Consider the following 14299-nt stretch of genomic DNA (forward strand, 5'->3'; position numbering starts at 1 on the left):
ATTCGAACGCCACTTTGATTTCGGATTCCGTCAGTGATGGGGTTGCAACCTTTGCGTTAGGATCGACATGTGAATACGCAACCTCGATCATACCCAGCCACCATCTTCGTCATCAAAAAGGAACAGATAATCGCGTATACTGGTAACACTAAAGTAATTGATAAAAAAACAATTTCGTTTTTATTATTGTATTTAATACTCTTTATTGTACACGGTATAAAATATACAATAATGCATAATAAACAAAAAACGTGTAGATACAGACGAAACATAAATATATGCTATATATACAGTAGCATATATACGCAGAGGATGTGACTAACCTGGAAACTTTTTTGCGAGCTGTAGCAATCATATGTAATTAATACACAAAGTTTGAATTATATAAAATAGAATACCGAGAAACCCACAACCTGTGATAGCTGATTGCAGTTTTCTACCACTACTTGAATTCATTTTTACCTAGTTATTTTTTAGCTAAGATATTACAAGGGCCGCCATAGTTACTGAAAGGTAAATGTTATAAAGAAATGAAATTATGAGTCTCTCTTTCTCCTATCTGTCTTATTGGCCAATGTTATTCCAGTTCATACAAAAGTGCTTTTCAAATTATTAGTTTAATTTGGAAAGCACTTTTGTGTGCATCAATTATATATATAAATATTTATTTTTTAAAAAATTGAAATTCTTTTCTTTTTATATATTTCACCTGAAGAACCCACATTTATAAATATGATCAATTTCAAACATTAAGGCTAAAAAATTATATGATGCTTTTAACCATGTCCTGAGTATTGGGTTCTTAAAAAACTGGATTAGATATATGTGCGAAATTACATTAAATAAAAATGTTTCATGCCACCTCTCTTTTATTACAATTCAAAAAAAACTATACAATATGTTCGAGGTGACAAATTTCTTATATTCAATTCCTCACACTGAACACAGGCCACTTCTTAGAGGTCTTATTGGAAATATATGAGGGAAGATATATGTTCTGTAGAGAACATTCTACATATGAAACTATGATGAATTTATTCACAATCACTTTTTACAAATAAAAATACTATTTGTTCAATCTATCATATATAGTTATATCTCTGATAAATTAATAAAAAAAAAATTTATGTATTAATAAATACAGATATGACATTACATAATTGTAATAGTGTCTTTAAAAATACTAAAATAAAATAAAAAAAATTTAAGAAACTATAGAGATAATAAGTGAACACCTCATGACTAATTCAATCAGTTGTAATTGGTAAGAAATAAATCTTGGCACATGTACAAAAAACATTGAATGCTCTAAATATATGACCATTCCACTAGTCTGTTGTAGAACAATAAATTTAAACATGCATCACATGCATTGTTATAAATATTTTGTCTATGACCATAAACTGGGTTTATAAAAACAAATGCATAAGAAAGGAAATGATTTTAAAACAAAGAAACATTCTCTAACAGCAAACTATAGATTTTTCGTCTGATAAGATCAATAATACTTGCTTTTATTTAAATTTACTATGCAACAATTTTAATATAAAAATATTTGACTTGTGTATATCATTATAATATATTAAGAAATGCAATTTGAATATTAAAAATCATTTAAACCATCCCACAACTGGACAAACTCGACTGTTACATATAATATATAAATAGAATAGAGGCTTCATTTTAGCAGAATTAAAAATAGTATCTATGGGATAGTCTTACAAAGAAAAAATGCAAATTTAAAAATAGAATATGAAAGAATTTACTATCATTACAAAAGCAAGTAATAATTTTATTGGTAATCTGGAAATTGTTTTCAATAATATTCTTTTATGATCATCATGAAAAAAACTTTGCATTTTATATAAATGTTTCACAGAGTGCTTGGTTACAAAACCATTAAAAGGAATGTATCAGCTATGCATGCAATTTGTTAGCAAAAAACTTTAAAGCCTATACCTAATGAACCTGTTTAAGTGATCACTCTGAAATATGTGACATTTATTTTATTTTCTATTGGAATTTGGCAGACCAATAACAGGCAGTTCAAAATCTGTAGGGACAAGTAGTAAATAATAATAATTTTTTTATAGGTAGCAGTATAAATTTTGGAAATGCTTTCATGCTATATAATCATCACACCATTTATAATTTCAGAAATTATTTATTTTTTTGTATATGGAGTACCATACATTAGTTGATAGTAAATGAGGTATGTATTCACCATTTTTTACACTTTTAACCAATGACCACGTACAAACTTAACTTAAACGACTTTATTAAATACTTAATAAATGTTAAAAAATTGTATAGGTATATTTGATGTTCTGTAACAACTTATAATACAAACTTTACTATGAGATTCTTAATGGATTATTACACAAAATTAAATGTCTTATTCTTGTAGATTTGAATTGACTGAATCATATTATTTTTAATGGTTGTCGATTTTATTACCTGCCGTTATTATACAGATATAATTAAAATAATAAAAAAGGTTACAAATATGTAACAGTTAATAAGTGCATGCGTTACTATTTTAAAAGAATGAATGAAAATCGGCAATAATTATAGTAGGCGATTTAATTTTATGTACACTCTGATAATTACGATAGAAATGAATCATACAAGATCATCGATGTCCGATACGACGTAAACAAATATAATTAACGCCGTAAATTTTGTATTTAACATATAAATCAAGTATTTTTGTCAAGCATTATTATAAAATAGGTCGAAGACTAGAAGAAAACGAATCATTTGGCTCTAAAATTAATTTGCGTGCAAGGGAAGCTATCTTATTGTTCTTAAAGAAAAAAAAAATTTCCCGCCTGTCGCGCTGATCCTAATGACCGAGGCATGTCAATCACAATAATTGACAGATGCCGGCAACCAGCTATTTTGGTACTTTTCTCGCGGCGGCCTAAAAACTAAACGCGACGCTCAGGAGCAATACAATAATATAACCAATTTATTTGTCACCTGTCAATATCGTAACCTCAAACTTAAGAGATCAACATTGGAACGTGCAGGTGACAACACTAGTAAATATACCTAACAATCTATTATTCTCTAATAGGACTTTAAACCGCAACTCTCTAAGACAATGTAGCACTGTATGCATTAATTGGATAGAAGGAAAACATAAAGACAGTTTCCAAACACGGCCATTTTCGTATAAGTGCATATAGCGATACGTCAATTTATAGATGTGCAGCGTTACTCACCCTTTCCACGTCCAGGTCGGTCCCGGTACACAGTCTCTTGCCACTACTACCGTTGTAAGCCATGATACACCACAATACAAAACACAAATCACACCGTAAACGCGTTCGATTAACACGAGAGCTAGCAATCCTCTCCTTTCAGTGGTCGTAGCCAGACTGATTGAACGAACGTTTCACAATATCATGAACGAACGAGGAGCGGCAACGCGGCGCGAAACAATACATAGACAGCCATACAGTTTGAATAAGACCATAAACGCACCCAGATAAAAAATGTTATTTTTTGTTAGTATATTGTTTTCTCAAATTTGCTTCTTTAATAAACATATTTTATTTAAATAATATTATCATAGTGGAGAAAATTCGAGTTTATTTAATTACTTTAAAACAAGTGTACATCGTAAATTATCTTAAGAATTTATTATATTGCTTTTACGATCTATGATATAAAAAATCCATTTGTCATGAATCTATTTTTACATCGTTTAATTTAAAAATGCTTTGTTACGTATTAATTATTCCTGAACAAAATGTTGTAGCTTTGTATCGCTTCTCTCTAGGAAAGTAGTTTGAGAAACTGTTAAGATTATTCCCAACAGCTTTTTCATCAACGTATGTTCATAACAACGTATTATAATCTTTTAAAGCGAATGTTTGGTAATTTTACACTGTGTGCTGTAAATTGATTTACCTTAACTTCTATAACTAACTAAAATCTACTTACACAAGTAGAATTTGATTAATGATGAGTACGAAAGATCTTTTAAAATGTTTTCCATGCAACTAAAGCTTTGCTAGCTTTGTGTTTACACGAATGTGACAAGTCTTGTTTTTCTATTCAAAGTTTTAACTAATATCACGTAAACTATTTTTTTTGCCTAACATATTTATGCAATATGAATTGAATTAGCTCAATCTAAGTTTGTATAAAATTAGATTAACTATATTAGTCCGCTTAATTTGTTAAGTATGGCAACTTTTTATAAATGTCATCATCCTTATTGGTTAAAAAAATTGGCGGTTTACTTTGTTTTAACATTGTATTATTTACGATTTTTTTTGCCTGTGTACATATTTCACATTTTATGCAATAACATCGATAATTTACAAATTATAATATATATTTTGTTACTGGGTACATCCGGAACTCTCATTTTTCAGGCAAGTTCGCTCGTTAAAAATAGCAAAGAGAAATTTTCGGCATTTCTCTTAAAGGTTGTGAACTAAATTTATTTGTTTCAGTAACCATGTGCTACCTTAAGAAGTGTAAAAAATGATTGTAAGATATTAAAAAAATACAAATGCGTATCTGAGAACACGGTCAACAGATGTATATGTTAAAAAACGAGTGAAAACAGTACGTAAAGAACAATATACATTTTATTGTGACTTCGTTCATCCCCTTGTGAAATAAAACAAAAGCTAGTCAGTAAACAAAATAAGCTATATACATAGCTATTTATCTAAAAATATGGCAAGTTCCAACATCAGTCATGTGGTTGGTGTATTTGTAGTTGTGGAACAGATAGGCAATATGGCGCCTTTTTATCCCACGCCATTTATTTGGCGAAAACCTTTATTCAAAATGCGATGAATGAAAATTGGTAATAAGGATGATGTTATTAAATAAAAACAATAAACATTCGAAAGCAGTTTATTCTTACTTATAACTCCTTATTACTATTTTTTTGTACAATTTTTTTGAACAAGCAAAACATTATGTAACTAAAGTTCAATCTAGTCTTTACTGTACTAATGCTGTACTTTTATAAATGAGCTAATTACTACAATAATGTATTCTTAAATTAACATATATAATACAATATTTCACATCATCACAGTTAATGTGGGGCTGGTTTATGTCCGTCTACATAGAAATTCCTTGTCGCCTTTGGCAAATATAACTCCATTCCTTCCAAATCCTTTGTTAATATTATCTGGCAACCTGTAATTTAAAATTATTCAAATTTCAAATATATATATCCATATAACACACACTATTCAATTGTTAATTATTTTAAATTATCTTTAGTAGATTGCTACTGGCTCAGAATACTGATCTGAAGAGCCAGCTAGAATCTAAAGTTATGCTTTCTGAAATCAACCTTGCAAGTTGCTAAATCAGGTACCACACATTTCAATCAACTAAAAACTATTAAATGCTGTAATGAGATTAATTTAATGATATACCTTTAACTTAAGATTTATAACTGAGGAAAGGAAGGTCCAAATATCTGGAACTTTATAATACACACACTCAGACTGCTATTATATATAGCAAAGTATCGGGGAATTTTTAAATAACTATTGCCACCACTTCAAGGCTAACAGACAGGCTAATAATTGTAATTGTAGCTAACAAATCAGTTTCACTGGATAATGTTTTTAGCATTTTTAATTTTTAAAACTACTACTATTTAAGATTTTTACTAACCACAATTATTTTAATGATTATAAAATAATAAAAGGAAACGGTTAAATAACATTGGATTATTAGCTTCAGTTGCCAATTAAAATTTTTCTTTATCTGTACAAATGTTTTTTGTTCATTTTCAATGTAACACGTCGTGTTCTGAAGGCACTTAGTCCAGACTTCTACTTCTACTTTGACAGACGAAGCCTCTGCTTAGTCTGTTACATTATTAACTTCACAATATTAAAGGCCGCTCATTATTCTATTAAATCATTCTAAGGACTACATAGATGCAAAAGGCTTTTGTTTGAGCCGTCACTCTAAATGTGTTAATAATTATAATTAATGTGTTAAAAAGAAGCCGATTAGACTAAACATGGGCAGAATTAGATTATTGTTTATTACACATTATTTTCATAATTTATTTAAAATTAGCTGTGTTTGCAACTTCATCAGGAGGGAATTTACCAAAAAAAAATTATTAAGTTTTAGTTTTGTCTGTCCTTCAAGAATTTTTCTAAAACAAAAGTATCCTCAATTACTCCTCATGACATAAGCTAGCCTAGCTCCCAGTATAAGTTCCTTCAAAACCATTCCAGCGATTTCAAAGTGCCGAAACAAACAGACAGACACAAAAATATCAAAAATGTTATTTTAGTATATGCACCATATATGTATTCATGTGCATATAGTGAAAAGCAGTTATTTTAATTTTAATATTACAAACAGACACTCCAATTTTATTTATTAGTGTAATGGACACCCATTCATTGGTCTGATGTATTGTAGTTATAAAATCATGCAACACTGTTGCACATCATAAAACAAAAAAGCCTAGAGAAATATGGTTGCAGGGACTATTATTATTGGCCATGACCCTCAGTCACAAGGAAACCAGTCTACATTATATCTATACAAACCTAATCGAGAATTCTCTTTTAGAAATGGTGCCATATCTAATAAATCATCCTCCTTTTCTTCAGACATTGGTAGTTTATCAAAATAATCTTGCTTCACATATACATGGCATGTTGTACAAGCCAGAGATGCCTCGCAAGCTCCTGGAATAAAAATAAAAATAAATAAAAATTAATGCAGAGATTTTTTAAATCTAATTGTAAAAAGTTTTTATACAACTTAAGATATTTGTTAATTAATTTTGGTCATTGATGAACACAGTTTGTAAGTTAGTATGAATAAACAGTTTTGAAGGTGGCAGCAAACTGCATATAAGGGTCAAATTTATCATGGTTTTTTAACAAATGTCTGTTTACTTTTTGTGTTACGGAAAGTACTTTGTGCAGGACATGCCTGGGCGTGCTATAACAGTATACAGGAGTAGCATCATACGGGGGCATCATCATCATTTACAATTGTTTGCTGGGATTACTATGCTTTAATCTTGCTGCTTCTCTGCCAGAGGCAAAATGTGATTAGTTGATGAAACTAGCCCATTATGGCAATGAAAATGTGGTAGTGATGAGGTCTTTAGACTAGTATTTTTACAATAACTGAGATTAAGGTTTTTTTGAGTGTCCATATGGGCTGCACCTTTATTTATTTTACTAGATTCATGTATCACTCCTACATGGCTTAGGCAGATGTTTGATGGAATATCTGCATCCATACAACCTCAGGTGAAACTGTTACACAGAATGTAGTTTACATTCTGCTTTAAAGATTTCAAAGGCTGATCTTAAGATAAATGTTAATTAAAAATTTAAATATATATAAAGGGGCAAATTTGTAATGATTAGAATATTTAAGAAAAATAACTTATGCCAGAAATATTACAAAAAGCATACCTTCCATTTCAATTCCATACCTATGAGCTAAATAAAGTACATTATCTCCGACTTTGCCTCTAACTTTTGTCTTTTTGCCATCTTTATCAACATATGTAATGTTGACACTGTAAAAGTTTAAAAATTGATTTATTCCTTATAAGAATTGTTAATGGTAGTAAGGATTATCATAAACTTATACATATTTGCAAGTAAACTGTTGATTAGATAAAGCTTAAAAAGCCGGATAATTTGAGACCGCCAACATCAACCTATTATTGAAATATACTCACACTTCGTCTTCCGATTTGGGATCTTGCCATTCATATTCACCGTGTCTTAAGCCTGTTCAAAAAATGTACGGAAGTTAAATAATCTAAAAATCTTGTTAAAGAAATGGAAATATGAAAAAAAAAAACTTTACCCGTAGTGACATGAATTGGTCTTACACTAGGAATTAATATGGATTGTTTTAGCTTAAATGTAAAAAAACCAATACGCTGTTTAAGAGTTCGCAACATATTGTTATCAGATAATAATCATTTTAGTGTTATCTTAGAATAGTATTAATTTTGAGGTTATGATTATAATTTTATTATTTTATATTATTATCACAGATTAATATTATCAATGTTGACAAGTACCGTACTCAAAGTGACAGATGACATTTTATGTTAATAATAACTAGTGTTTATTAAAGCAAAGAATAAATTCAGAAACTTAAAAACACGATCGTTTAATTTAAAAAATAACATAAAAATATAACAGATCATAAAAATAGGCAATCATACAATATATTAATCTCAGGATCATTGTCCATGTGTATGATTATTTGATGTATTTTAAGTTATGCTGCTAGCCGATATAAGCTTTGTGCAGTTTCAACAAAATTTAGCTCGTAGAAACAGAGGTCTACGGACTAAAAATTTTTGCGCTGGCGATCGTACCCCAGTTACAACGAAGACGTACACACGCGGAGAACTATACCCGTGTAGGCGTATAATGTAGTGAGTGAGGTGTTGTGTATGTAGAACGAAACGATGACTACTCGGCGGTCGAGAGATAGAAGATATGTATGACTTAAAACAACAGACAGTATTTAATAGTACACAGATCCGGAGCTCCGAGTCGGACAAAGTAGTAATAGTAGGGCTTTGTCTAACTTAACAGCGCTTAACTTCAATCATAAATATTTACATAAATTTTTAGGTTGCACTCAATACTGCTCTAGGAAAAATCTAATATAGCAACATTTATTTTGAACGTCAGATGTCTAAAAACGTCAATACACGACCATATTGTATCATTTATAATAATATAATGATATTGTTAAATTAAATTATTGATTTTGTTAAGTTGCGCCAAGCGCATATTCTTAATTATGAGGATTGGATGAAAATAGTATATTAATCGTGAATTTCATTGATACAGCAATAATCTATAATGTTGTGAACTTTGGTAATAAGATTTAGAGATAAGTTGGTAAGTTTTATGACCAAATGACGTGTATTTCGTAATTTCATGTTCATGTACATACTTATTGTAAGACCGTAACTTATATCTCTCTGAATAAATACATATATTTGATAGACCTAAAATAACAAAACAGTTGAGTAAACATTTTTTTTTCTAACTGAAAGTTTTGTAAAGATATAATTGTTTGGCGTGACATTGATTATTAAGTAAGATATTTTTTTCATATTAAGGTTTTTACGCAATAATAAACAAGTTATTTTTGTCTACGTATGACTAATCTGATGCTTTGACTTATGTTTAATCTGACATTTTCAATACAAAACATCTACCAAATACATTCTATGTGTGTAATTTATAAACAGCTTAGGTGATATATATATACTGTACAGTTAACTTGATTGATTCTTAAAGCAGCTCTCTTTATAATATTTTTAATTTATTTTTGTTTCATCAGTTAAGGCACAATTATTAGGTTGACTGAAAAGTAATATTGTTTCTGCAGACATATTTTAAACCAAAACCATTTGGTTTTTTCTGCTCCGGAATTGAAAATTTGTATACTAAATTGCCAAAAATGATGGTGAATATATTGTTGATTAGAAATCAAAATTTGTTAAAAATGAATTTGTGTGAATTTATCTTGCGAAAGCTACATTACTTTCCAGTCCCTTTAATACAATGTTGACGCAAACTACTGAATAGGTTCTAAAAAAAAATATATATAATTATTATTTATTATAAAGGAAATTGCAATTTAGAGTTATATTGATATACTGATTGCCTACTTTGAAGTATGAATATGGAATGTTTCTCCTAATATCTATTCCTCATTGTCAATGTAATGCTGTATCGGAAGTTAGCACTTAATATTAGGTCTAAGGTTGCATGGCATGTTGATGCAATGCAAGCAGAACACTTTACAATAATTATATTACACTACAAATATATATAAAAAACTTTATAGTAAACGGAGAAACTACTGGGTACTAGATATGTACAATATTTGTTTAAATAACATACAACTTTAGTTAGTTTACTATACTTGCTACTTGTGTGTGTTGCTAGCAATTAAAATTATTTTGATGAAAAGACAGGAATTATTAATTATTATTACAGGAAATTAATTATTATTAGGAAATTAAGGAATTATTTATTATTACAGGAATATTAAATCCATTTATAGTAATTTTATTGATTTTGTTCATTTAAAAAATTATTTTTCTATCAAAACAAATATGAAATTTTACAATTTTCTGATTCCAAATTGAAAAAAATTGTAAAATTATTTTGTACAAGAATCACTGCAATCTTTGTTTTGAAAGATCAATAGCAATGTTAGAACTATGTGTTAAAACATCTTATTACTACATAGCCTGCCTGAACTCCAGAGTAAACATAGAGCAAAGATCTGAAGGGTTTTTGCCATCACCATATCAAGTTATCAAGTGATCAAATTGATGATTTTTTATTATCAAATTTTTAATTTCATTCAAAAAAATTGTGTTGATATAACTTTATTTATTAAATTTTTTTGTTTTACCTATATCCAAGTAATATTATAATTTTTAAATCTAGTGGTGTGTAAAAATTTGGGTTCTATGATTTACTAAGATGTGAATTCCAATAAGATTTAAAAAACATTAATGGACTCAATGAGGCTATATATTATGGCTCAGTGAGTCATGGAGGGCAATGCTTGTGATTCCTCTATGAGGTTGAATCAGGAATAAGGAGATCTATAGATGAACATAAATAACTCAGAGAATTAGTAAACTTTAGTAGCAATGCACATAACCCTCTCAACACATTGCCGCTTGGACCTGAAAGTTCTGGAGTGGAGACCACAGACAATCAAGCATATCTACATATATACATATATAAGGCCATTACATGGACAAATGACCTTATTAAATTCACCAAATTTTATTTTATTACATTTTATTACAGGCCTCTTCCAACTGGAATCTGTGGGCCATAAGTCCAGCTGTGAACATCCTAGGGCAGAAATGATGATGATACATTATGCATATATACTTCAAATACCTCTAATGAGGAGATCTTCCTGTCAATTGTCTGATCTTGGTGATGGTAGTTAAACTAGTATATGATTTAGGTAGACAACATTGAAAGATTACACCCCTTTTCTTGTTGATTTGCTGTGGGAGGGCAGAGTTATTATCATGTCAGCCAATAGATGCCCACTGCAAGAAATATGTTTGTTTTAAAGATCACTACAATGACCGTTTATGCTACCAGCATCCAGGAACATCCAGCGAACTTGACTATGTCCATCTATTTGCAGAGTGCCTACCCTCCTCATGTCTACTAATCCATGGTTGCTATTTGAGAAACTTGTTGCAGCTAGAGTAGTAGTATGGTATAGGCTAAGGACTAGGCTTTGAGTAAACATGTCAGTTCATTAAAGATTTCAATCACATATGTTTTAGCTTAAATGTTATTTTTTTTTATTTTAGGTGTAAGTAATATATATGAAATGGCAAATCCAGTAGGCGTTGAGGATTTATCCTTGAAAAGAAGAGATCCGACCACTTTCTTGCCAGAAGAGGAAATGTCATATGAAATTAAGGCTAAAAAGAAAAAGAAAAAAAAGAAACACCAACAAGAGGACCCGTTCAAAGATATAGAAGAGAAGACTGTGCATACAACAGAAATATCTTTTGATCCGGAAGTTAACATTAAGGTTGAGAATATAGAAGTCGAATTGGATTTTAATGATGTAAGTTTTGTTTTTATTTTAATTTTGTTCTTGTCTCTGTAGACAACTTTTTTTGTAACACTACAATACATTTGTCATAGAAATGCTGTGGTTTATTGTTGTCAGCTATTATGTCCTTTCGAAAAGAATGTTAATCTGTCTGTGATGTGTTGAAGGCATTATTCAATCATTATTTCAGCTGTAAGACACCTACAACTGGGCCTAGACTCTCCTATAGATTTCCAAAAAGATCAGTAAACAGTCAGTATCCAGTGTCTTCCAGCCAGATCCTTTGAGTTTGCGAGTACCATGGAAGTATTGTCCTCACTGTTCTCACTCTCGTGTACAAAGTACACAAAGTATTTTCAGCATCATCATCTTAGGCGATAGACTTCCGCTACAAGGCATAGGTCTTCCCTAAAGAATATATTGATGATACTCGCTCGTATCCAGCTATTTCTCGCCTTACCTTGACTATGCCCTCAGTCTAGCAGGTGAGGTGCCTCAAGAAAAGTATTTTAGGTAGTAACAAAAAACTAAAAATCTAATATATAAACTGTAATTTTCAGTTCACCAATGACAATGGGCTAATGGTGGAAGGTCCTCAAAGTGAAGACAGTCAAGAACCTGCAATCAAATTAGAACAACAGAGTAGGGAAGCTGTAATTTTAACATTTGAGAGTGTTGTCAGTGATAAAACAGTGTTTACTTATAATGAAAGTAATTCGGCTCCCGTGGAGCCCGTTCATGTTTGTAAAATATGCCACCTAGTGTTCCAATCATTAAAAACTTTAAAAATGCATCAGAAGAGAAAGCACAAAGTGTTTAGAAGGTCTTTTAAGCATGTCTGTAATGACTGTGGGATGTCATACGAACAGAAGACAAGCCTGATAGCTCATATTAAGAGAAAACACGGACCAGATTCAGTGCCAGATGATAGAGAGGAGAGAACTTGTGATATTTGCGCTCTAGTGTTTAAAGGAATGACAAGGTTACGGATGCACATGCGAAGGAAACATGGGTCATTTGAAGATTCATTCCGACATGTGTGCAAAGACTGCGGGCTGACCTATGACAAATACAGGAGTTTAATTGTCCATATACAAAGGAAGCATATGCCAGTTAAGAAACCAACTATCAACCAGTGGTTCAACTGTCCATTTTGTCCAAAAGCTTTTACCAAACGTGAGACTTATGCTAGACATGTACAAAGAAAACATAGGATAAATGACGAAGACAATATTAAAGATGAAAATGTGGATCAGGATTTGTTAGAAAGCTGCAAGAATGAGGAAACTGGTGAGATATCTTGCAGAGAATGTCCGTTGATGTTCTCTTCTCTAAATTATCTGAAACTTCACATGAGGCGAAAACATAATGCTTTGAAGGAAGACTTCAGACTGAAATGTAGAATTTGTAATCTGTCATACGATAAGATAGAGAGTTTGAAGCGCCATATAAGAAGAAAACACGATAAAGGTTCGTTTTGCGAAGTGTGCAATAAACAATTTGATACTAGAGAATTATATTTAAATCATACCCACGTTAAAATGGTTAAAGAATGTCCCATATGTGGACTAATTTTTTCGTCCAAAGTTGGTTTAGGTAAACATTTAAGATGTACACATAAAATAGATGCTCCTAAAACTGTGTTCTGCAATCTGTGCAATGAAGGATTCCATGATAAAAGGCAACTGAAGCCCCACTTTATGAAAGTGCATTTAAAAGTGTCATACACTTGTCGTTACTGCAAGAAAGTTTTCAAAGCGAAAGAGAGTTACAGACGCCATGTTATATTCAAACACCCTGTGAATAATATTAGTAATCCGTCACAAAAATGTGAGCAATGCACACAGACATTCTCAGATGAGTTGGAATTATGTCGACATATAAATATCGCTCACGGGAAGCCAACAGAAGTTCCAAACTCAGAAGTGGTTGTTGTTAAGAAAGAGGAGGTAGACTTTAAAGAATCCTTTCAATGTTCAAAATGTCCAGAAGCTTATTTGACGTGGCAAGAGCTTAGGACACACTATGAACAAAATCACCATATCATAGAAGATACACAGTGTCAGATTTGTGGTGAAATAATACCTGGAAGAGACCTTCAGAAGCACTTAAAGACCGTCCATACAGAAGAAACAATGTTGGAATGCAAGTACTGTGAATTCAAAACTACAATACGAGCAAGTATGACTCAACATACACTACGACACAAGAACGCTACAACTTTAAACTGTGACATTGAAGGCTGCAAGTACAAAACATTCTACGAAGGTGCTATGGTGAAACACAAGAAGAAACACAGTGAGCAGGGAGTCAAGTTACAGTGCTCCCAATGTTCCTTCCAGACAATGAACAAATATGTGCTGAAGTACCATGAAGAAGCACATATGACAGGGAAGAAGAAGTACGCTTGTGACCAATGTGACTATGCAACAATCCTACCCGCTAACCTTGTTCAACACAGGTACAAGCATTCCGCTGAAAAAAGGTTCAAGTGTGAGGTGTGTCCGTTTGCAACCAAGTACAACACATCGCTTCGCTTCCATGTGAAGAAGAAACACTGTGATCTCCCATCTTTTAGTTAAATGTTATGTTTTATAAGATTAAAATATTTGGTGTTATGGTAGCTTCGTTTTATTTAACATTCATCTGTGATCGGAATAGAAAGAAAAACAGT

General features: G+C 31.1%; 3 protein-coding genes across 5 annotated transcripts in view; 1 reads left to right on the forward strand and 2 right to left on the reverse strand.

Annotated features, from left to right (window-relative positions):
* sm (smooth) overlaps positions 1-3408 on the reverse strand; it is a 543953-nt gene extending 540545 nt beyond the window's left edge. The window contains exon 1 of one of the 3 annotated variants that reach the window (XM_068768460.1): positions 3228-3408. In XM_068768460.1, the coding sequence (XP_068624561.1) occupies positions 3228-3290 (63 nt within the window). In that variant the 5' untranslated portion in view covers positions 3291-3408. The remainder of the gene's footprint in view (positions 1-3227) is intronic. The other 2 variants (XM_068768463.1, XM_068768462.1) reach the window with 2 other exon arrangements.
* A 1493-nt stretch (positions 3409-4901) lies between these two features.
* Positions 4902-8056, reverse strand: Fdx1 (Ferredoxin 1). Its single transcript, XM_068768413.1, has 5 exons — positions 7849-8056; positions 7718-7769; positions 7446-7552; positions 6561-6701; positions 4902-5172 (listed from the first exon to the last, which is right to left on the reverse strand). Exons 1-5 carry the CDS (start codon positions 7943-7945, stop codon positions 5069-5071), a joined length of 501 nt encoding a protein of 166 aa, XP_068624514.1. The 5' UTR covers positions 7946-8056; the 3' UTR covers positions 4902-5068.
* Positions 8057-8720: 664 nt separating this feature from the next.
* LOC137924917 (zinc finger protein 14-like) lies at positions 8721-14234 on the forward strand. The gene is made up of 3 exons (XM_068768326.1): positions 8721-8906; positions 11375-11637; positions 12186-14234. The coding sequence occupies exons 2-3, from the start codon at positions 11395-11397 to the stop codon at positions 14205-14207; spliced, it is 2265 nt and encodes a 754-aa protein (XP_068624427.1). The 5' UTR covers positions 8721-8906; positions 11375-11394; the 3' UTR covers positions 14208-14234.
* The last annotated feature ends 65 nt before the right edge of the window (positions 14235-14299 follow it).

The sequence above is a fragment of the Battus philenor genome, unplaced genomic scaffold (genome assembly GCF_028537555.1).
Source record: "Battus philenor isolate CCGP_79_NKW_IND1 unplaced genomic scaffold, ilBatPhil1.0.hap1 SCAF_25, whole genome shotgun sequence".
NCBI lineage: Eukaryota > Metazoa > Arthropoda > Insecta > Lepidoptera > Papilionidae > Battus > Battus philenor.

What these genes read in the sequence shown, in the direction of transcription:
- Fdx1 (XM_068768413.1), bottom strand. Translation starts at nt 7,945, where the DNA reads ATGTTGCGAACTCTTAAACAGCGTATTGGTTTTTTTACATTTAAGCTA. An exon ending in ACCAATTCATGTCACTACGG is followed by an intron (nt 7,770 to 7,848) that starts GTAAAGTTTTTT and finishes TTTTTTGAACAG; the next exon opens with GCTTAAGACACGGTGAATAT. An exon ending in AAAAGAGAATTCTCGATTAG is followed by an intron (nt 5,173 to 6,560) that starts GTTTGTATAGAT and finishes TTTAAATTACAG; the next exon opens with GTTGCCAGATAATATTAACA.
- LOC137924917 (XM_068768326.1), top strand. Translation starts at nt 11,395, where the DNA reads ATGGCAAATCCAGTAGGCGTTGAGGATTTATCCTTGAAAAGAAGAGAT. An exon ending in TCGAATTGGATTTTAATGAT is followed by an intron (nt 11,638 to 12,185) that starts GTAAGTTTTGTT and finishes TGTAATTTTCAG; the next exon opens with TTCACCAATGACAATGGGCT.